Source organism: Gadus morhua, chromosome 23 (assembly GCF_902167405.1).
Source record: "Gadus morhua chromosome 23, gadMor3.0, whole genome shotgun sequence".
NCBI lineage: Eukaryota > Metazoa > Chordata > Actinopteri > Gadiformes > Gadidae > Gadus > Gadus morhua.
In genome coordinates, this window is record NC_044070.1 from 18527712 (window position 1) to 18552297 (window position 24586).

Genomic DNA, 24586 nt, shown 5'->3' on the forward strand with positions numbered 1-24586 from the left:
ACTGTTTAAGGCATGATCTTTTTAGTTTTATTGTTCCATGTAGCTTACTGTATTTTAATAGTTGTTATTTGTTGTAATTGTTCAAAAAGGAAGATGTAGGTAACTTAACCAAGTCCACATTAAAAACTAAGACAATTGTCCCTTAACTCTAACCTTCTTTGAATTCATGATGCAGGAGATGAGGTTCACAAGATGCATCACGATGATCCAGTTGGAAATGCTACTGAATGTCATCTTTGTTTCGGGTGAGAGGTGTTCATTTGTTATATTGTGAATATTTAGTTCTAAGCACTGAATATGTTTAGGTATTGACATGCCAACAGACCCGTTTTACAAGACAGAGAATCTATAATTAGTTTTACACCTAATTGGACAATCGGCTAATCTGCATGTAATCGATGAATCGTAAATGAAGCCGGTATCCATGTTCAGAATGTGATGCCAGTCTAGTAGAGGAGTGAACAGGCTGTTAGAGGAGGATGTGGTGGGACAGGAAGGATGCATGTCTATGGCCAATTTGTGTAAAAAATGCTTGCATTGCAGGTGGTGTGGGATCCTGTCATGCAGGCCTTCATGCATCTATGCCAAACAAGATGGAGGCATTGAGCAACACTTGTTTGCAAATTCCATGTTCATTTGATTCCGTACCACCAAATCAATTCGATAAAAACAAACCCATTTTGGGTGCATGGATCAATTCTACCACCAATGTTAAAAATGTGTTTTTTCACAGCAACATACAAGATAATATATATCAAATTAGTATCATTGGGAATATGAGTGAATACAACTGCACAACTGTTTTTACAAACATGATCTCAAGGTATGCCGGCGTATATTACTTCAGAGTGGAAAGCACCAGTTTTAGGGCAACTGACGTCTGCAATCATCTTACAATCACAGTTAAAGGTAGGAGAACCCATTTGATTTGGGGGTCTAATTTTTTATTACTGTCATTATTATAATTATTTGTAACCTATTTCAATATTATTTTGATCATTTTGGATTGTCGGCTACTTCCTGATTAGTCAGATCTACTTGGTCTCCTGGTCTAGAATTAAAATAGCGATACCACAGAGTTGTACTTTCACTTTAAAGAACAATGTCTTATGCCAGTGTCATATTGTATACTGTAGTGCATGAGTTATTGAATGGGGGGTTAGATATACTTTGTTTCCCTCATATAATCTTTAAGGTGTTTATGATGATTTTTCTCCCGTCTTGAATACACTGGTCAACACAGAACATGCTTCATTCATGTGGATATTGAAGCTACATCTCAGCCTAATGCAAATATTTATTAAAAACAACCACGTAGATTCAGCCCCAGCACCCTCCATACAGACCCTCCCGGAGGGACCACTAACGGAGGGGAGCAGGGTAACGTTCACCTGCAGGGCCATCGCACCCTGTCCCACCCAGCCGCCTCACCTGAGCTGGAACCAGTCAGGAGGCCCTGAGGGCCGGCCAGAACCGCACGGAGACCCAGAGCCAAACGTCAGGACCCGGCGGCTGGATATCAATCTGTCGGACCGACATGACGGGGTCCGCCTCACCTGTCTGGCGGAGTATCCCGTGAACGACCCAGCAGGCAGGCCCAGCATCAGAACAGCAGAGAGCGTCGTGACGCTCAAGGTTTCCTGTGAGTGACCAGCAGACGGTCCAATCAGTGAGCCGGGACGGCTGAGAAGCAGAAAGAGTTTACATACTGCATTCAAATCCGTCAACAGCGGAACCATAGCTTGAAACTGAAGACTTATCTTGTGTTCCTGTAGATTCCCCGAAGGATACCCAGGCCTCCGTCAGCCCCCCCACGGTGTCGCTGGGCAGTGTGGTCAACCTGACGTGCACCAGCAGAGCCAACCCCCCCGTTCTCCGGTTCACCTGGTTCAGGAGCAGTGCGGAGGGACCCCTGAACGTGTCAGATGGATCTTTGTACAGCTTCAATGTGTCCAGCTACAGAGAAATCTACTACTGCGTGGCCACGAATCCCTTGGGAAACCAAACATCAAAAGAGATTAAGCTAACTATCAGCGGTGAAAGCGGTAAATCAACTTCTTCACATAGATAGACCCTATAATAAAACCTTGCTATAACACATATCCCAAATATATCCCTACAATCTCTAAATGGATATGACAATGCCTCAGTGATCTTCCATGATTTGTGCCGTACAGGATTGAATGTCCCTCTGATAGTGAGATTCTTTGGTACCTTCCTCTTTATTGGTCTGGTCATCTCTGTCCTGTAAGTAAAACACACACAATTTAGTTTGAACAATGAAGAGGCAAGATGAACCTTTCCAGTATGTGTGCTGGGTCCGTCTCCGTTCTAACCCATGGTCCCACCTCATGTTTTTAGGTGGTTACTGAAGAAGCCTTCAACTCGGCAACAGGTAGGAACCACACAGTGGTGGACAGCATAGTCACATCCTGCACTTGAAGGTAGAAATGGTTTACCCTTAGAAGGCAAAGTTAACAAGTTTACTGAATTGATTAAAAAAACCGACATCAACGTGACAATGACCTCATTAACATTTTTGTAGGATCCAGTCATTTCTGTACATCGTCTTATTTCAGGCATTCTCAAAAGTATTTTTCGTAAAACTAATTGATTGGAAATCTTGCATGCACGACTGAAATTCCATCTTTTTGCTACAATTGAGCAAATATTAAAATTGAATTAAAATTTAAAATTGACTTCATGAAAATTAATCGAGCAAAGAACTGAAAAAAAATTCAAAAAAAATACTAAGAGTTAGAGTCATTTTGATTATAAACGTAAGCAGACTGATAGCTGCTCGTTCATCATGCCTTCCAAGCCGTTGTTTCCCAATTCAACATTTGAATTAACTGCTGGAGTGTGTGTTTACCCCTCCGTGCAAAGCTATTCTTCAACAAACCCCAGATTCTTGGGGTCCCAAGCATGCGATCATGCAAAAGACACTACAAGCTCTTAATTGTTCAGCCCAGGATTGCTGAAAATAAGGTGATCAGAATAAAGCTGTCTCACCTGGTATATAAGATACATTTGCTCTCCGTTCCGATGAGTTCGACTGCAATCATGTGAAAGTAGCCCTGGGTGTTGGCATAATCAGACGGGCAGTGGTGGGTAGTAACGCATTACAAGTAACATTTCACATTTTCCATTGTGCCTTCATTAAAATGAGTATTTTGATAAAGACATTATCTTGGTAGACTGTGATACAAGCGTACACGTTAGCGACGCGCCCTCCCTAGGTCGCAACATAGTTGCGATTCCATAGCCGAGGAGACGAGTCGACCGTTACGTTGGGACTGCGGGCTAGAACCACATGGATGCAGACGCGCAGGAAGATATTTTTGCCAGTGGGTGCAGAGTTACGGTCCACGTATATTTTATATAATTCTAAAGATACTATGTTACACTGTATTCTGCAGACCACTCACAAACTTGTTCGTCATTGTCGTGTCTGGCTCTGTGAGTGTGCGGGCATGCTATGTGCGTAGGCTGGATAAATCTGATTGTCCAATCAGCCAACCAAGTCAGTCACGTTTGTGTTTAATTGGTTGTGTTCCTACAAAGCTCCTGCCTTTTGTCACATGCACAGAGCTTAATGCAAATTTGTTTGAAATGAAATTACATTTTTTGTTGTATATATTGCTTTTGTTGTACAACTTGTGAAGAAATGTTTTAGGAGTGCATCTCTTTCTCTCCCTCACTCACTCACATTCTAACACGTTATGTATTTTTCACTGATCCAAGCACTCCAATACAAAAATGTAAAGTAACTTGTAATTTGAGTAACTTTAAAACAAAGTACTTTTTTACTCTTACTCAAGTAGGTTTTCCAATTGGAATATTTACTTTTACTAAAGTCGATTTTGAAGGAAGTAATTTTACTTTTACTTGAGTATAGATTTTCAGTACTCCACCCACCACTGCAGACGGGCCGCGTTTCTGCTCTTTAGAATATCTCATCTCATACAGAAGCAGTCAACCAAAACACATATTCTGACAGAGCCAACTATGGGAAAGATGACTATGCTATACTTAGCCTTCATGTGAACATATTTTAGCTATTCAAATAATTAAACAATATCTTGGCTCTCCCAAAATAAACATAATGCACTCAGCTACCTCAATAAACACATATTGTTCAAACGTTATAGTAGGTTTGCCATTATTCTATTGAAACCACTTGTTCACTCTTCTTTCAGGTCATGCATTCATGTATTAATGCTTTTCCACAGAATCCAATATGCAAGGTGTCAGACAAGAAGGTGGAAGAGTACATCCACTGCGCAGAGATCGACTTTGCCAAGCGAGGTGCTGTGCAGAACCCAGGTCTGCAGTGTAAAAAATAACCGTAAAAAAAACGGAAGATGTCTGACAGCAAAGTCTTCAGATGGATAGTGTCAAATTACAGTGAATAAGAAGAGTACCAAATGTAATAAACTGTAAAATACAGAGCAGATTTAACAGTCAAATTTAAATAAATAACAGTATATTCATGTTGATAAATGGTCCATATTCAAACTGATATGATACATGTAAAAAATTATTATTCGTTACATCATGAAACTGCCCAGTCTACCTACAGTAATCTTCTATTTTTTTTTTCATGTAAAATAATTAATAAATGATGAATTAAAACGCAATAAAAACGTCCGAAAAGTGTTCACAGCCATGATATTGATTTTTACTAATTAAAGAAATAGTTCAATATTTTGAACACTGGGCCCAAATGACAAGATGTTTTCAGTCAGGATTGCTAAAAGAAGAAACCGGAACTTCTCTAGCTCTCTGTTCCGCCCGTCCGGTAACACCGGGAAGCCCCTCCCCCTCTACTGCATGGACATACCTGTACCATTTGAATCAACGGTAAACATTCAAAACATGACACTCACAGTATAATCATACTGAGTACGTCATCTTGAAAGGTAAAAAATCAAGCATTGTCAATTAATGTGTGCAATTTGGAAAGGAATTCTTTTTCATTTAGAAAGGTCAAGATGCTCAAGAATTCAAGGGACATCATAAGTTACTTTTGAAAGCAGAGCTAAAAACACTGAATCCAGGTTTAGATTTTAGGGATTTACATCAATAAAAATGAAAAAAAATACCGCATATTATGCAAACCAGTAAGTAATGGAAAGGCATTACAGTTTTATACTCACTTCACAGGCCGGGTTTTCAATAAATAAAATACAAAATTACGGTGGGTTTATCATTTAAATTGATAGACTCCTGGTAGACCTTTGTGTTGTAGGGTCCATGTGGTAAGTCCAAAATATTGATCTTCTTCAGCAGATGCTCCTGTGCTCCATGAGTAGGGTAAGGTTAAATCAGCATTTTAACTGTTTATGTGTATTTTTTGCAAGTTAAAGAATGTGCATTGGGAGGCTGTAGACTGTTCCACACTTGTGAAGTGCAGAAGCAGCTGATCAAGAGCAATATGTAGCAATATGTCATGGCCCCTAAACTCTACTAATAAACAATAAACAAAGTTCTCTATCTTCAAGGGAAGTGGCCCGGTTAATAAACCAACAGTATGAGGCTGTGCCCAGCAACGAGTGCAGGTCGCAGATAAAAAGCCTGAAAACACGGTTATTAAGATGTGATCAGTTGTTGATTACAATTCTGAATTTTAAATTGATTCATGGAGTTCAAAATATTCTGTTCAAGGACAGAATGCAGATCTTTCTTTGAATAAGTATCGACTGGTACAGCCCCCTATCGACTGGTACAGCGCCCCCCCATCGACTGGTACAGCCCCCCCCTGTCGACTGGTACAGCCCCCCCCTGTCGACTGGTACAGTGCCCCCTATCGACTGGTACAGCGCCCCCTATCGACTGGTACAGCGCCCCCTATCGACTGGTACAGCCCCCCCTATCGCCTGGTACAGCGCCCCCTATCGACTGGTACAGCCCCCCCTATCGCCTGGTACAGCGCCCCCTATCGACTGGTACAGTGCCCCCTATCGACTGGTACAGCGCCCCCTATCGACTGGTACAGCGCCCCCTATCGACTGGTACAGCGCCCCCTATCGACTGGTACAGCCCCCCCTATCGCCTGGTACAGCGCCCCCTGTCGACTTGTACAGTGCCTCCTATCGAAACAGCAACACATCACATGTGTCAAACTTCTGCCAAACAAAACAAAATGGATGACACTCCTTTTATTCACAGTGGCAAACGCAACATTTTAAGATACCTAGTTTAAAATGTGTTACGATAACATCTCTACCGGTAAATGTGCATTTAATCTTCATGTATATGATGTTTAGATTGTGTGTTCATGCAACTTGAAGTTGTCATGGTGATCCATGTTGACCTAGCTACTATTTTGTGTGAATCAATGTCTTTCTGAGCAGTTGTGTTCAGGGTTATTTTATGTAACTGACAATGTTATTTAAAAGGAATGGATGTCATTTATTCTTCATTTGGAAAGATGAGGACGACGTCAATGCAATGAATGAAGTGAAAGGAAGACTTAAATCATTGTCAAAGGCTTCAAAGCGCATCACCATGGGTTTCATAGACATCCAATAAGTGAAGCGGACACAACATTCAAGGGGTACAGATGACGTAGGAGTGAGATAGACTAATATGAATCAGGGCATTAAGGTTTACTAAAAGTAGTAGATAATCTACTATAAATCTAGCCCTACAGGAAGTGATGTAATGAGGTGACCTGGGGTCTATTTTATATGAAAGAGGGCATATTGGGGACATGTGTATTCAATATCGCAAAACATCATCAAAATTCACCATTGAAACATCTTGGAAATAAAAGATATTGCAATAAATACATGAAGTCATTGGAAAGAGATTAGAACTGGGCGATCAGACCTGTTAACCAGGGGGTGCCCTGGGATCACTCTGTGAAAATATCATGTCTCTGCAATAAAAGACATGATATGAATGTAATCTTAAATGATGGTTCATTACCTGACATTTTACAGATTAATTTACAAATGTTGATGCCTGCACGTATCTTTACATCCACAAAATCCACCCGGTCCAAGAAAAAAAGAAGGAACATTTACTGTAAAATAACTTATTATTGTTATTTCCTCATATTGTTCCCAAGGGGGAGGAGCAGACCTCAGAGTATGTTAAGATCACTGCTCAACAGGCTAATAACACACAGATCAGGGCTGAACTGGAGAAACAATGAATATCATAATTTGTAACAAGATCGATTTTGCATCCACTGATGTCAGTAAAATAATACTCTGTTTAAGCATCTATGACTCACAGATTAATACCAGTAGCAGGACTCACCACAGTACTCACTACAGCAGGACTCTACAGCAGGACTCTACAGCAGGACTCTACAGCAGGACTCGGTACAGCAGGACTCGCTACAGCAGGACTCTACAGCAGGACTCTACAGCAGGACTGACTACATTAAGAATCGCTACACCAGGAGGAATCCCTCCAGCCAACCAGCAGGAGAGCTTGAAAAAGCTTCACCATGGGAATTGACTGACTTTTAGAGTTAAACAAAACTATGGTTCTGGCTTTGTTTGTCGCATGCCTGTTAAAAATAACTTGGAATAAGTTATAATCGATGCATTTGTTTTACATAGTAGGCTTTCTATACTCATTTTAAAACACAAAACTCTATGCTGAAGCTTTTTCCAGCTTATCCTTTGTCCAAACAGACAGTGACTATGCTCACTTAATACAACACAAGCCTTTTCATTTTGTGAATCGATCGGTTTTAAGACATCTCAAGATTGTAGTGTGAATACAAATTAATTTGGAGACAAAATATTATTTATTTTTATATTTACATCCAGAGGACTGCCACCACACATTTGCTTCATGTATGGTTGAGAGGAGGAAGTACTAGGATCAAGGTCCATCGAGGTTGATTAGCCGTTCATGGATCATAAAGAAGAGAGTCACAGAGGGACAATCGCTAAAGGTGGAAGTATCCTAACTTTGGTATTTAGGTACACCCATGTCTAACAACGCATTGGTGCAACACTGTTCTCCTTTGAGAACAAACCCTGCCTGTTGGCTGTGAAAAACCATCTACGGCTCTCGGTAAGAAATTAATACATTAAATACATTCTTTTTTATAAAAAAAAACTTAAAAAAACTGTTTAAGGCATGATCTTTTTAGTTTTTTTGTTCCATGTGGCCCACTGTATTTTAATGGTTGTTATTTGTTGTAATTGTTCAACAAGGAAGATGTAGGTACCTTAACCAAGTCCATATTAAAAACTAAAACAATTGGCCCTTAACTCTAACCTTCACTGAATTCATGATGCAGGAGATGAGGTTCACAAGATGCATCACGATGATCCAGTTGGAAATGCTGCTGAATGTCATCTTTGTTTCGGGTGAGTGGTGTTCATTTGTTTTATTGTGAATATTTAGTTCCAAGCACTGAACATGTTTAGGTATTGGCACGCCAACAGACCCGTTTTACAAGACACAGAATCTATAATTAGTTTTACACCTAATTGGACTATCGGCTAATCTACATGTAATCGATCTCTGAAATGAAGCCGGTATCCATGTTCAGAATGTGATGCCGGTCTAGTAGAGGTGTGGCCAGGCTGTTAGAGGAGGATGTGGTGGGACAGGAAGGATGCATGTCATTGGCCGATTTGTGTAAAAAATGCTTGCATTGCAGGTGGTGAGGGATCCTGTCATTCAGCCCTTCATGCATCTATGCCAAACAAGATGGAGGCATTGAGCGACACTTGTTTGCAAATTCCATGCTCATTTTATTCTGTACCATCAAATCAATTAGATAAAACCAAACCCATTTGGGGTGTATGGCTCAAATCGACCACCCATTTTGAAGATGTGGTTTTCCAAAGCAACATACAAGATAATATATATCCAATTAGTATCATTGGGAATATGAGTGAATACAACTGCACAACTGTTTTTACAAACATGAACTCAAGTTATGCTGACGTATATAACTTCAGAGTAGAAGGCACCAGTTTCAGGGCAACTGACACCTGCAATCATCTTACAATCACAGTTAAAGGTAGGAGACCCCATTTGGTTTGGGGGTCTATTTTTTTATTACTGTCATTATTATAATTATTTGTAACCTATTTCAATATTATTTTGATCATTTTGGATTGTCGGCTACTTCCTGATTAGTCAGATCTACTTGGTCTCCTGGTCTAGAATTAAAATAGCAATACCACAGAATTGTACTTTCACTTTAAAGAACAATGTCTTATGCCAGTGTCATATTGTATACTGTAGTGCATGAGTTATTGACTAGGAGGTTAGACACACTTCGTTTCCCTCATAGATCATTAAGGTGTTTATAAGGATTATTTTCCCTCTTGAATACACTGGCCAACACTGAACATGCTGCATTCATTCCTGTGGATATTAAACCTACATTTCAGCCTAAAACAAATGTTTCTTGAAAACAACCACGTAGATTCAGCCCCAGCACCCTCCATACAGACCCTCCAGGAGGGACCACTAACGGAGGGGAGCAGGGTAACGTTCACCTGCAGGGCCATCGCACCCTGTCCCACCCAGCCGCCTCACCTGAGCTGGAGCCAGTCAGGAGGCCCTGAGGGCCGGCTGGAGCCACACGGAGACCAAGAGCCTAACGTCAGGACCCGGCGGCTGAATATCACTCTGTCGGACCGACATGACGGGGTCCACCTCACCTGTCTGGCGGAGTATCCGGTGAACGACCCAGCAGGCGGGCCCAGCATCAGAACAGCAGAGAGCGTCGTGACGCTCAACGTTTCCTGTGAGTGACCAGCAGACGGTCCAATCAGTGAGCCGGGGCGGCTGAGAAGCAGAAAGAGTGTACATACTGCATTCAAATCCGTCAACAGTGGAACCATAGCCTGAAATGTAAGACTTATCTTGTGTTCCTGTAGATTCCCCGAAGGATACCCAGGCCTCCGTCAGCCCCCCCACGGTATCGCTGGGCAGTGTGGTCAACCTGACGTGCACCAGCAGAGCCAACCCCCCCGTTCTCCGGTTCACCTGGTTCAGGAGCAGTGCGGAGGGACCCCTGAACGTGTCAGATGGATCTTTTTACAGCTTCAATGTGTCCAGCTACAGAGACATCTACTACTGCATGGCCACGAATCCCTTGGGAAACCAAACATCAGAAGAGATTACACTAACTGTCAGCGGTGAAAGCATCGGTATATCAACTTCTACCCGTAGGCCCTATGATAAAAACTTTACTATAATACACATCCCAAACATATCCCTACAATCTGGATATGATAATGCCCCAGTGATCTACAATGTTTTATCTCCTACAGAGTTGAATGTCCTTCTGATAATTGGTGGATTCTTTGGTACCGTCTTCTTTATTGGTCTGATCATCTGTGTCCTGTAAGTAAAACACACAGTAACACACATCTTTATCTTTAGATATAGATCTATATCCGTTCTAACCTGTGATCCCACCTCATGTTTATAGGTGGTTACTGAAGAGACCTTTAACACAGCAACAGGTAGGAACTAGGGTCCGACCGATATTGATTTTTGAGTGACGATGCCGATGCCGATTATTTTCAGAGAAAAATTACGATTACGATTTAATCGGCCGATTAAAAACAAAACAAAAAAAAAGCCTATAAAACGTAGTTTTTGATACCTTAAATATACTTTAAACACTTTTGACGAATATGTGAATTGAATGCAGAACCTTTGAGTGTTTTAGAGTACATTTACAGTAAAAAATGAGTGTAATGTAAAATGTAAAATAAATAACTAACTCCCAATGTGCTGCGCTCGTGAGCAGTGACTAACACATGCGTGCTGAGCAGTATGGTCTCACCGTTAGAGTCTACAGTATAACAAATTAACATGGCCTGGGACCTAAAGAAAAACAGGCACAACATGCTCAAACGCGTCTTGTGTACATTGGTGAGGTGAGCGCGCAGCTGCCTGAGCGAGCGTGCTTTCATGTTGTACGGTAAAATTCAATCTCCTCTTTTTTACTCCAGCTAAAGTTGTTGGTTAGCAAGGCGAGTAGGAGCGCAATCTGCAGGATACTAAGCGCAATAAAAAATCAAAAAAAAAATCGGTTGTAATCAGCGTCTTTTTGGCAGATGTTGATTATTTTCAAAAAGGCAATAATCGGCCGATTAAATCGGCAGGCCGATGAATCGGTCGGGCCCTAGTAGGAACCACACAGTGGTAGATAGCGTACTAGTATCCTGCACTTGAACGTATAGTTTACCCTAAGGCAAAGTTAACAAGTTAACTCATTAACATTTTTGTAGGATGCAGTCATTTCTGTACATCGTCTTATATTAAGCAATGTTCTATAGTAGTTTATTTTTAGTATTTGCGATATACGAAATAATAAGCTTTCTTGCAGTAAAAATATTTTTGCTGCAATAAAGAAAGAATTCTAAATAGCTTAAAGTATGCAATTGTCTACAAGGGAATTACTCAAGCAAAAATCTAATCAGCCCTCCCAAAAATAAACCTACCTAATGAAATACAATTGTACTCTGCTACCTCAAACACAGGTGGTATGAAAGGCACGTCTGATCAAATATCATGTCGTTTTCACCCGCAATCGTCGTCGTATAAACAGGGCCTCAGTTTAAAAGAGCCGTGTTAAACAAGGTAACCCTCAACAAAACAAGAGCAATCAAATAAATGTTGTGCCATGGTGCCCAAAAATGGCACAACCAAAGAAACACAGGATAGCAAGTGAGTGCAGGAAAAAAAGGTTGAAAAATGAATATTTTGGGCCAAGGGGAAATGTGCAATGAAACCGTTGCAGTGATGAAAGGCTATAATGTACGGCAACACTATGAAACCACACACAATGAAACCATCAGACCTACACTGGTGCAGAGCAAGAACAAAAAGTTAAAGGTCCCATGGCATGAACATTTCACTTTATTAGGTTTCTAACACTAATATGGTCCCCCAGGACTAGAAATGGCATTAGGTGTAAAACGAGAACTAGGTATCCTGCTCTGCCTTTGAAAAAACAAAGCTCAGACGCGCCGATTTGGAATTTGTGAAAACACATAAGTCATCAAACGAGGACATGTTACCCCCCCTTTCTCTGCTTTGCCCCTTTAATACGTCCATGCTTTGCCCACCCAGAAGATTTGGCCCTCCAATGAGACATTGAGCTAACACTGTGAGCCCCACGTGTGTGTGTGTTGTGGCACCCCGCTCCCCCAATGAGCCGGGTTCCAGGTACGAATCGCACGTTTAGTGGGGGTTTAAGCCGATCACAGCGTTTATAACATACATCTTAAACAATACATTATACTTGCGGTCTCTAGGGTCTCCGTGAGCCTCTAGCCGCTCGCGGACCCGAGCGCTTCCTTCCCTCTCGCTCCCGTTCCTCTCAAATGACAGTCCTCATGCTCCTTTTAAAGTCTCTTCCTGGCTTTCTCTGCCTCCGGCCAGGTGTCCCCCGATCTCGCTGATTTGGGAGAGAGTGATGCTCTTCGTCGCCACTCAGTGGGTGGCGGCGGTATACGCCGTCAATCACCCCACCTCGGACCCGCCCGGGCCGAGGTTTAAGTGGCGGGATGCCACTTAGAGTGTGTGTGTGTGTGTGTGTGTGTGTGTGTGTGTGTGTGTGTGTGTGTGTGTAAATAGACACACTATAATGCAAGTATTGTACACTTCTTTGTTATATGGATAACCGTTCTGCTGTCATAGCGCATAACACGTTGGGTTCTCTGACGTCCCTGGTATATCCATAGCGAGACTCGTAGTGGGGGTTATCTCAGCCATGATTGAGAAGGAATTGGGGCATCGGCGGGAGACAATCGCGGTCAAAATTCCTTTCTCCTCAATGTCGCGGTTCAGTCAATTTCAGATTGATGTGGAAGTGGAGGTTTATCTCAACCATGGTTGAGAAGGAATTGGGGAAAAGGTACATTGGCTTTGACTCCGAAAAGTACATGAACCGCGACATGGAGGAGAAAGGGATTGTTGCCCGTGATTGTTGACCGCCGGAGCCCCGCTGCCCGCTGCTGAGGCACCACCGCCGCGAGGCACCACCGCCGTGGGGCTGGTGGTGCCCCGGCGCTACCCACTGCCGAGGCGGTGGTGCCTCGGCAGCGGGCAGCCGGGCTCCGGCGGGAGACAATCGCGGTCAACAATCCCTTTCTCCTCCAGACTGACAAAACACAAGAAAATGCAATAATAGCAGGTAGCTCAACTCATTGACCCTAACCTAACCCGACATGGGAATCCATTCTCAGATGGTGCCTTCATTAAACACTGTCTCGCTAAAGTTTCAGGAATAATGTGCCCAGAGAAAATGCAGGAATTCAAAACTGTGGCCATGTCCAGAAACACAGTTTTGTTGCGAATCAAAGACTTGAGAAGCACCTTAAAACATCAAGTGTGGGAAAAAGCTTACGCTTCTGATTTTTTCTCGATTGCATGTGATGAGAGCATAGATGCAACAGACACTGCACAGCGGTTCATTAATTTACGGGGAGTCGACTTTTGCATTGCGGAGGATCTGCTTGATCTTAGGAGTCTAAAGGGCACAACAACGTTAAGGACATCTTTGAAGCTGTGTCAGATGCAATTGAAAAGATGGGACATAACTTGGACAAGCTTTGTGGAGCAACAACGGATGGGACTCCAGCAATGGAAGGCGCGCACAAAGGAATGGCCTCTAGGGTGTGCTCCAAGGTGCAAGGGAGTGGAGGTGAGGCTGTTCAAATGCACTGCTTCATCCACCATCAAGCCCTTTGTAGCAAAGCTGTCCAGCTTGGTGATGAAAAAGGTCTTGAAAACGGTCAAAATAATTCGAGCCTGAGGGCTCTACCACAGCTTTTCTATCTGATGTAGATGCTGAATACGGGGACGTACTCTACCATTCTGATGTGGCAGTCAAGTGGCCGCTCCGTGTTGCAGCGGTGTTATTCCCTGAGATCTGAAATCAACTTTTCTAAAAGTTCATGAGCTGCAACTTCAATGTTTCGCACTTCCCCACGCTGACCGAAATCAGATGTGCTGTTCCGAAGGCCAAGCTTTCTGTGCTTACTCAGCGCTTCGAAGATTGTACGATGGATGCAGACGAAGTGGAAGAGAGTCTGCAATTAGAACTTATCGAAATGCAGTGCAGTGTTTCCCGCACACAGAAAGCAATGTGTGCCTCCTCGGAGTGGGAGGCTTCTTCAGCCCGCTGGTTTTCATTTGATAGGCGCGTTGAGAGGAGGAGCGGGCGAATCTGCTGTTTATAAGTGTACCCGCGCACCACTGGCATGAATGTGCGCTCGTCTCTGTGTGTGCGTGTTCCTGTGTGTATCCGTGTGTGAACAAGAATATCAGGGAGAAAGAGTGCTATGAGGAGATGAATGAACGGAACGATATTTATATTTAAATATTTTCAAAAAAAAGAAGCAGAATCAATTTGTGACGCTCTGTGTTGATTCTGTAGCGCTGCGCCACACATTGGTCTATGTATGGGAAACACTGCAGTGTGATGATTCTCTGAAGAATCAACATTTGCTTCTCTCCCTAACCGACTTCTGGCGGAGCTTGGAAAAGGCCAAGTTTCCTATGATTGGAATCCACGCAAAAAAAATGATGAGTCTGTTCGATAAGGCACTGTTCAGTAACTTATTCGCATTACAAGCTTGAAATATACCAATACCTTTTTCCCCTATATACAGGGCTGTATAAAGGGGTATCCATGAACAGAAGGCTGTTATATAAGCTGAGTTTTTTCTTTAAGCATATTCAATTATCAAGCATAACTGACCTTCATTTGAATGATTTCGCTAACTTTGATACAATAGAAGTGAGGCGATATACCTTACCTCTGGTGAGTGTCCCAGCCCTTCTTATATTTTTCTGTTTGTGGACTTCAGTGAAAAGATCTTGAACATCCCTAACCCTGTTTTATGGGAACCACTTGTTGACTCTTCTTCAAGTCATGTAGGCCTATTCATGTATCAATGCTCTTCCACAGAATCCAATATTCGAGGCGTCAGACAAGCAGGTAGAAGAGGAGATCAACTACGGAGAGATCGACTTTGCCAAGCGAGGTGCTGTGCAGAACCCAGGCCTGGTGTTCCCCCAGGGGGAGGAGCAGACCTCAGAGTACGTTGAGATCACTGCTCAACAGGCTAAGAACACACAGATCAGGGCTGAACTGGAGAGGAGCTGAATAGTTTGGACTGGGATCTCTTTAGTATCCACTTATGTCAGCATGAACATATCCTGCTTAAAGTGTAATTCCGGTGAAGCCAGGGTCTTTGTTTTGGCATTTAAACTCATCAAATAAGCCCTCCAAATACTTTTTTCATTGAAAATCAAGTATAGAGTTTGCCCAGCACAATGTTTGGCTTCCATGTTATTGGCTAGGGGCACAGCGAAAGCTTTCAAATCTGCATTTTTTAACCACTAATCTAGCCAAAAATAGCACCAAACCTCTGCAGTCGCATGATATGGGTCCCTACACCTAAAATGAAGCATCAACAACTTAGTTAGTGTAGCGGGAGTTTATCAAAAAATAATTTGATTACCAGCTACCGTAGATAATATAATAGAGGCACCAACAAATTTAACTTAAAAATCGGAATTGGAAAACAGTCTTTTTCAACAAACTCCCGGTACGCTAATTAAGTTGTTGATGCATCGTTTTATGTGTAGGGACCCTAATCATGCTACTGAAGAGGTTTGGTGCTATTCTGAGCTATATTAATGGTTTTGGAAGATTTTCACAGTGCCCCTAACAAATAACATGGAGGCAAACATTGCGCCGAGCAAACTCTATGCTTGATTTACAATGAAAAAGGTATCTGGGGGGCTTATTTGATGGGATCACATGCAAAAAAAAAAGACCCGGAATTACACTTTAAGCATCTATGGCTGCGGCTGCAAATTGTTTCTAAAACATGGCACCCCTTATGCTTTTTTGTCTCCAAGGCACCCTATAAACCAAAACAAGTTTGACTCCCTGTAGGGCTAGGTGCTGTTTATGAGGATTATGAGGACGAGGATGTGATGTGAAGGGTGACACCGATTTGAAAGTTCAGCCAGTTACCCAATGGGTGGAGTTTGTCCCACCCACTCATTTGCATTTTAATATTGTCTTCATTGAAGCAATTCAAATGCAAAGAGATAGCATTTTAATTGTATATCTGACTCAAATAATGTATGCATATTATGAACAATAAAAAGCATCAGTGATATTGCATTTTCATCATCAACATTGCGTTTTCATTTGATTAGGGTCCTCAAAATGCCTCCATAGTTCACAGCCCTTGAGAGTATGATGGGGAGGATTGGAGTGAGAGTGTGGATGCTAATGGAACTGATTATGGACCAGAGCAGATTGGTGGAAATCTAGATTGTCCCAGATGACAATGTATCTGGTCTGCTCTGCAGACATTTGACATTCACAATATCTGTGATGTTTCTCCCCGTGACCTTCTCAGATTAAACGCTTCATCTATGAAGATAGATTCATGCAGGATTTCCTCCTGGTCCATTTGCTAAAATCTGAAATGGTTTATTCTAATATAGGCCTACTATGAAAACTGTGCTGAAGGGTTTTACTGGAGACGGTAGAGAAATATTATTTTTGCCTGTTTTTGCCAAACCACTCACTTTTGCAACACTCCTCTGCTGAGGTCGGTCTGTCTGTCCAGCTCTCTCAATGTCCCAATGTCCCACAACATGGTCAACCGACGCTGCTCCAATCTCAGCACATACTTTGGTCCTCGTCTCCTATGTCCACGTCCTCCTTCAGGTCGATCTCTTCCCCCCCCCCCACCCCACCACCCCTCCTCTGACGGCAGTGTGTGATCTTTTGTCCATAGGTTTGGTATATTACAAGGCAGGGTTTTAACTTAGCAAAGAGGTGACATCATAGCTTCCTGTGGCTAATGTAGAGAAGTGTCCAGTGTTCACAGAGAACGCGTAAATAGCTGTGCAGATCTGGGCTGAGGTTTTGCTCCTTTAGTGTCGAACACTAATCATTTATAAATATACAACTATACTGCCAGACAATTAGAAGGAAGAAGCAAGGAAGAAGAGTTTGCAGCCAGGTTGGTGCCTACACCGGCAGGAAGAGCCAAGGTAGCGCTGGAGCTGAGGCCCACGCTTATCATGGACATGGAGCTGAGCTGAGAGAGCACTCAAAGAGATAAGAGGCTTCATGGCCGCTGTGATGCCTTGTTCATGAAGTGGAATGGTGTCCACACATGGCCACAGCATTTATAGTGTTTCGGACTGGATGCAACAAAACACTGTAACAGCAGGACTCACTGCAGCAGGACGTATTAGAGTAGGACTCACTACAGCAGGAATCATTGCATTAGGACTCACTACAGCAGGAGTCATTACAGCCAACCAGCAGCAGGACTTTCTACAGCAGGAATCATAACAGGACTCACTACATTAGGACTCACTACAACAGGAGTCATCACAGCCAAGCAGCAACAGGCTCTCTACACCAGGACCCACAATTGCAGGACTCACTGCAGCAGGACTCACTACAGCAGGACTCACTGCAGCAGGACTCACTGCAGCAGGACTCACTGCAGCAGGACTCACTACTGTAAGACTCACTACACCAGGACTCACTACAGCAGGACTCACTACAGCAGGACTCACTACAGTAAGATTCGCTACACCAGGACTCACTACAGCAGGACTCACTGCAGCAGGACTCACTACAGCAGGACTCACTGCAGCAGGACTCACTGCAGCAGGACTCACTACAGTAAGATTCGCTACACCAGGACTCACTACAGTAAGACTCGCTACATCAGGACTCACAGCAGCAGGACTCGCTACAGCATGACTCACTACAGCAGGACTCACTACATCAGGACTCACTACAGCAGGACTCATTACAGCAGGACTCACTACAGCAGGACTCACTATAGTAGGACTTGTTGTGTTCTTGTTGAAATTAGTTTGAAAAGGGTTTTTTTTAACTCACTTTATTTGTTAAAGTATTTCGATATGGTAACTATGAAGCAAAAGGGAGGGAATTGTATCTAACACGTGAGAGATATACCGTGACCTACTTCGAGCCCCGGGCTTAGGCCCGAGGCTCTCTGTTGGTCCGCCTATGATTCTCTGGCCTCCTCTGGCTCCGGGCGCTGGAAATGGACCAAGTAGGCGTGGCCTATGTGAAGTGGGCGTGGCCAATGTGACGTCTTAGCTGCGGCTTCCGCGTCTGTCTTAAAGATGCTGCCTTCTATAGCTGGGTTAGATATATTACAGCTCGTATGTTTGATCCTGCTCCCTTGTGGCTGTGTGGGGGTAATACAGCTTGTGTGTTCGATCCTGCTTCCTAGCGGCTATGTGGGGGCAGCTTATGTGCTTAAAATACGTAACAGACTCACCAGCAGCAGGACTAACTACAGCAGGACTCGCTACAGCAGGAGTCAAACAGGACTCACTACAGCAGGACTTATGAGATCCAACCAGCAGCAGGACTCACTACAGAAGGACTCCCTATAGCCGACCAGCAGCAGTGCTTGAAAATGCTTCACCAAAGAATATTACTGACTTTTAGAATTAAAAAAAAAACTATGAATATGTTATAAATGTATTTGTTTTACAGAGTAGGTTTTAAATGCTCATTTTAAAATGCAAGACACCCTTTGGTGAAAGCTTTTTCCAACTTCTTCTCTGTCCATACAGAGAGTCACTGTGCATACTAAATACAACACAGGCCTTTTCGTCTTTGTGAATGATACTTTCTAACGCATCTCAGATTCTACTGTGAATAATACACATAAATTTGGTGACTGATAATTCTTAATCTTTATATGTGCATTCACAGGACTGCAACTTCACATTTGCTTCATATGTGGTTGAGAAATGAAAGTACCACAATGCTGCATTTAGAAGTTCCTGATTTCCACATGCCATGTTCTCTTGTGTTTTTCAGTTCAAGTGACAGCAGTATTAGGTCTGATCAAAGTAACTCTTTAGTTAGTGCAGTTTAGTCTCCTCACTCAAGGAGAATATTAAACACAATTACTAATAACTGACAACAAGGTTGATAGCCGTGCATGGATCATAAAAAGAGTGGTCACATAGGGACAATCGCTAAAGGTGGAAGAATCATAACTTTGGAATTTAAGTAAACCTCCATTTAACAACGCATTGGTGCAACACTGTTCTTCTTATAGAACAAACTGCCCGTTGGCTGTGAAAAAGCACCTACTGCTCGCGGTAAGGAATTAAAACATGATGTATATATATTATTTTTTTAAAGGCCTAGAATAAACTGATTAATGCATTTACTTCTACTTTTGTTGTTCCATGTAGCCTTCTGTGTTTCCATATTCGTCATTTCTTGTATTTGTGAAAAGGAAGACGTACAGTAGGTACCTTAACCCAGGCCACATTAAAAACTAAAACGAATATACCTTCACTCCTTCTTTGAATTCATGATGCAGGAGATGAGGTTCACAAGATGCATCACGATAATACAGTTTGAAATGCTACTGAATGTCATCTTTGTTTCAGGTGAGCGGTGTTCATTTGTTTTATTGTGAATATTTAGTTAAAAAAAAACAACGAGTGATTCATTCTGGGTGCATTAAAGGGGTTGTTCAAAATTTTGGACATTGGACCTCATTTCAAAGTGAGCCAGTGTGTTATCTATCATTGGATAGAAAAACTAAGTTTTTGATGCATCGTTTTATGTGTTGGAACTGGTTCTGGACCAGAGAAGAATTGTGGAAATCTAGATTGTCCCAGATGACAATGTATCTCTGCGCTATATGTATGTATGTATGTATATGTATGCGCTACATAAATTTCATTTATTATTATTATTATTATCTCCTCCGCTCTGCAGACATGTTATCTATCATTGGAAACCGGTTTCAACAGGTTTCATTCAGTCCATCTAGTTGTAGAGATCGCTGGTGCTAGGCTAGTGCAAGTGGACGGTTTCTGCTAGCCTGCCAATAAAAACAGTTTTACCAACTCCGCAGTACACCCGAGGCAAATCAATTATAACGCCAGACTATCGATGTTGATGTCTGTTTTGATAGAAAACTGCTAGAAATAAAACTATCCTTGTATCTCTTGAATGGCGCTGCAGCAACAGAGAATTTATTCTTTTGTTTAGATATTTTGTATCTAAACAATGTCTGTCCTTTTGGAAAAAAGCCTCTACCAAATACTTTTTATATCAGCTAAAACCAACTATCTGTTTCACTGGATTCAGAATAAAACCAAATTCTGTCTTACCCAACAATGCTAGTATTTCAATATTGTTACTTGAATGACTTATGCATGGATACAATTGTACTCTAAGAATTGTCTTATAGGCCTACTTAGCCTAAAATGAGAATGCATCATAATAGAGATCTATGATACAGGATATCTATGGGTGCCACTGGGTAATATCAGTCCGCCGCTGCCGTAGCCTGCTTCCAACTAAAGGGAAGTATAAACAAAATGCAATGCAATGCAAGGGCAGTTTTATTGCCAACATTACTCTGTCAACACAGACAGTTACATCGATAGTCCGGCGTTATAATTTATTTGCCTCAGGTGTACTGTGGAGTGGGTAAAACAGTTTTTATTGGCAGGCTAGACTTGCGCTAGCCTAGCACCAGCGATTTCTGCAACTAGAAGGACTGAATGAAACGTGATGAAAACGGTCTCCAATGATAGATAACACTCTGACTCACTTTTAAATGAGGTCCAATGTCCAACATTTCGAACAACCCCTTTAATGCAACCAGAATGAGTCATTTGTTTTACACCTACTGGACTAAATGCTAATCTGCATGTAATCAATCTCTGAAATGAAGCCTGTATCCATGTTCAGAATGTGATGCCGGTCTAGTAGAGGTGTGGTCAGGCTGTTAGAGGAGGATGTGGTGGGACAGGGAGGATGCATGTCATGGGCCAATTTGTGTAAAAAATGCTTGTGTTGCAGGTGCTGAACGAGACTGTCCTGCAGGCCTTAATGCATCTATGCCAACCCAGATGGAGGCATTGAGTGACACTTGTTTGCAAATTCCATGTTCATTTGATTCAGCACCATTAAATCTACTCGATAAAAAAAATATATATATTGGTTTATGGCTAAAATCGACTCACCATTTTGGGCCTCATCCAGAAAGTGTGGTTTTCAACGGCAGCAAAACCAATAATACATATCCAATTAGTATCATTGGGAATATGAGTGAATACAACTGCACAACCGTTTTTACAAACATGATCTCAAGGTATGCTGACGTGTATTACTTCAGAGTGGAAAGCAGCAGGTACAAGTCAACTGACACCTGCAGTCCTCTTACAATCACAGTTAAAGGTAGGAGACCCCTTTTGGTTTGAGGGTCTATTTTTTTAATACCGTCATTATTATAATTATTTGTTACCTATATGTATTCCTATTTCAATATGATTATGATCTTTCTAGATTTTCGGCTACTTCCTGACTACGGAGACATACTTGTTCTCCTTGTCTATAATTAAAGTAATGATACCACAGAATTGTATTTTGACTTTGAAGAATGTTTTTTAAAAAATGTATGCCAGTGTCATATTGTATACTGCATAAGTTATTATGGACTATGGGGTTAGACACACTTCGTTTCCCTTATACAATCTTTAATGTGTTAATAATGATTATTCTCTCTGGAATATAACAACCACGTAGATTCAGCCCCAGCACCCTCCATACAGACCCTCCCGGAGGGACCACTAACGGAGGGGAGCAGGGTAACGTTCACCTGCAGGGCCATCGCACCCTGTCCCACCCAGCCGCCTCACCTGAGCTGGAACCAGTCAGGAGGCCCTGAGGGCCGGCTGGAGCCGCACGGAGACCAAGAGCCTAACGTCAGGACCCGGCAGCTGATTATCACTCTGTCAGACCGACATCACGGGGTCCGCCTCACCTGTCTGGTGGAGTATCCGGTGAACGACCCAGCAGGCGGGCCCAGCATCAGAACAGCAGAGAGCGTCGTGACGCTCAACGTTTTCTGTGAGTGACCAGCAGACGGTCCAATCAGTGAGCCAGGACGGCTGAGAAGCAGAAAGACTTTACATACTGCATTCAAATCCGTCAACAGCGAAACCATAGCTTGAAATTGAAGACTTATCTTGCGTTCCTGTAGATTCCCCGAAGGATACCCAGGCCTCCGTCAGCCCCCCCACGGTGTCGCTGGTCAGTGTGGTCAACCTGACGTGCACCAGCAGAGCCAACCCCCCCGTTCTCCGGTTCACCTGGTTCAGGAGCAGTGCGGAGGGACCCCTGAACGTGTCAGATGGATCTTTGTACAGCTTCAATGTGTCCAGCTGCAGAGGAATCTACTACTGCGTGGCCACGAATCCCCTGGGAAACCAAACATCAAAAGAGATTAAGCTAACTTTCAGCGGTGAAAGCGTTGGTAAATCAACTTCCACACATATCCCTACAATCTCTAAATGGATATGACTATGTGATCTACCATGATTTGTCCCCTACAGGATTGAATGTCCCTCTGATAGTGAGATTCTTAATCGGTAGTGTCATCTTTACTGGTCTGATCATCTCTGTCCTGTAAGTAAAACACACAAACACAATTTAGCATGAACAATGATGAGTCAAGATTAACCTTACCAGCAAGTGTGCTGGGTCCGTCTCCGTTCTAACCCGTGATCCCACCTCATGTTTATAGGTGGTTCCTGAAGAAACCTTCAACACAGCAACCGGTATAGGAACCAGGCACTGCGTTATGGGTGGCCCTGACGGACCTAGGACCACCCACTGTTCAACAGGCCCACCCAAAACCTTTCGTGAAAAAGAAGAAATTCTTCTGAAATGCTTTATTTTTGCAACTGATATTGATGCGTGATCCGATTTGCGTTAAAAGCCGTAGGCTATTGTTTTAGTTATTATAGCCTAGGCTACAATTGAATGCATCTTCTTTGTATTAAAAGCCAAGCTCAGTCTGTTGCTAATGATATCGAAATATTGTTGAAAACTTAAATCAATTAAACAGAATTCTAAAATAGTCTGCCTCATATTATACGAGCATAACTAAACTATATCATATAGTTTAGTTATACGGGAGCGAAAAATGACTCTTGTGCCCGGCTTATATTTAAAAAGGGTTGTTCTGAAGTAGCCTAATTACCCGTAGGTGCGGTTTGGGCATGAAGTGCAATAAACCAATGAGAGTGCCAGCTCCCATCACCTTTAAGAGCCATGAGCGCATTTGAATCTGACGAGTTGATATTTTGACAGCGCGTCTGCAGTCTCAGATGAGACAGATGCACATGAATTTCAAACTTCAAATGGCTCAGTTGTTTATGGCCAAATAATATGGCCTAATTCATACATGGAATAAGGTTTTCTTCCACAACTTCAGTCCTCAAATAAATTTCGGCAAAGAAAACTTAGGATGATATGACATATGATATGCGGTAACTGTGGTTCTATATAATGATATACGCAATACATTATAAACATTGTTTCTTATCAGTATTGTATGCATTATCGTTATCGACTTGTGTTCCTAATATGCATGTGTCCCCCCGTTAATATACATTGCCATGGACAGTATTATGTGTTACGTGTTTAGTTTCCGTGTGTTTAAACAGATGGACGCACACGCGCGCACGTGTGTGTGTGTGTTATAGATACACACACGCGCGCCCGCATTCATTCATTATTTTTAACACTCACTCGCGGTAAAACAATGTTTTCTCACATCAATCCTAACAGTTATGGGCATGTACACGATGTCTGTGTCAAGAAACTGTGTTTGATGTACGGTGTTTGCAGATGCATTGATTTAAAAGTACAACTTATTACCGCTGTATCAGCTTATCTTTCCCAAAAAAGATGGACAAAAAAGGTGCACAAGCATGCATGCGCCCTTAAAATAGCATTTGAACAACGCGCCACTGACTTTAAATCAGGTGTTTCCTGGTTTGTGGCGCAAGTGGTTTCTGAAACTTGAAAATAGCACCAGGGACCATTTGGGCCAGAACACGCCTCTGCCTTTCGCCGAGCTGCCCCTTGGGGCACAAGATCATTCCCTAATTTACCGACGCGTGGCGCAGGAGGGAAAAGAACACTCAAATTAGCAACGACACATGTGCCAGTGAGAAAGTCAATTGCTCCGGATGCAAGATAGGGCCATTGTGTGAATCAATGTCTTTCTTAGCAGTTGGGTTAAGGGTTATTTTATGTAACTGACGATGTTATTTAAAAGGAATGGACGACATTTACTCTTCTTTGGGACGGATTAGGAAAAAAAAACATTGTAAAAGGCTACAAAGCGTAAAACCATGGGTTTCATAGACATACAGTAAGTGAGGCGAACACAACATTCATGGGGTACAGATGACGTGAGAGTAATATGAATCAGGGCATTTACGTTTACGAAAAGTAGGAGATAATGTAGTCTACCATAAATATAGCCCTACAGAAAGTTATGTAATGAGGTGGCCTGGGTTCTCTTTAATATTAAAGAGGGCATATGGGGGATTCCCAAAAAATCATGAAAATTCACCATTGAAACATTTTTGAAATAAAAGACATTGCAATGAATTCATGCAGTTATTGGAAAGAGATTGGAACTGGGCGATCAGACCAGGGGGTGCCCTGGGATCACTGTGGAAATATGATGTCTCTGCAAAACAAATATATTAT

General features: G+C 42.4%; 1 protein-coding gene and 2 long non-coding RNA genes across 3 annotated transcripts; all 3 read left to right on the plus strand.

The window, feature by feature from the left end:
- The first annotated feature begins 752 nt into the window (after nt 1-752).
- Nucleotides 753-22940, plus strand: LOC115537675 (uncharacterized). Its single transcript, XM_030349721.1, has 20 exons — nt 753-909; nt 1319-1642; nt 1776-2045; nt 2178-2247; nt 2362-2395; nt 4233-4337; nt 8270-8339; nt 8810-9001; nt 9413-9736; nt 9870-10142; nt 10266-10338; nt 10427-10460; nt 14924-15054; nt 19050-19152; nt 19380-19449; nt 20879-21256; nt 21605-21928; nt 22062-22334; nt 22414-22486; nt 22605-22940. Exons 1-20 carry the CDS (start codon nt 777-779, stop codon nt 22642-22644), a joined length of 3294 nt encoding a protein of 1097 aa, XP_030205581.1. The 5' UTR covers nt 753-776; the 3' UTR covers nt 22645-22940.
- Nucleotides 7929-8795, plus strand: LOC115537208 (uncharacterized). The gene is made up of 3 exons (XR_003974783.1): nt 7929-8040; nt 8270-8339; nt 8636-8795. It is a non-coding gene; the product is annotated as an uncharacterized LOC115537208 (long non-coding RNA).
- On the plus strand, nt 14649-16166 carry LOC115537210 (uncharacterized). Its single transcript, XR_003974785.1, has 2 exons — nt 14649-14776; nt 14924-16166. It is a non-coding gene; the product is annotated as an uncharacterized LOC115537210 (long non-coding RNA).
- Nucleotides 22941-24586: the final 1646 nt, after the last annotated feature.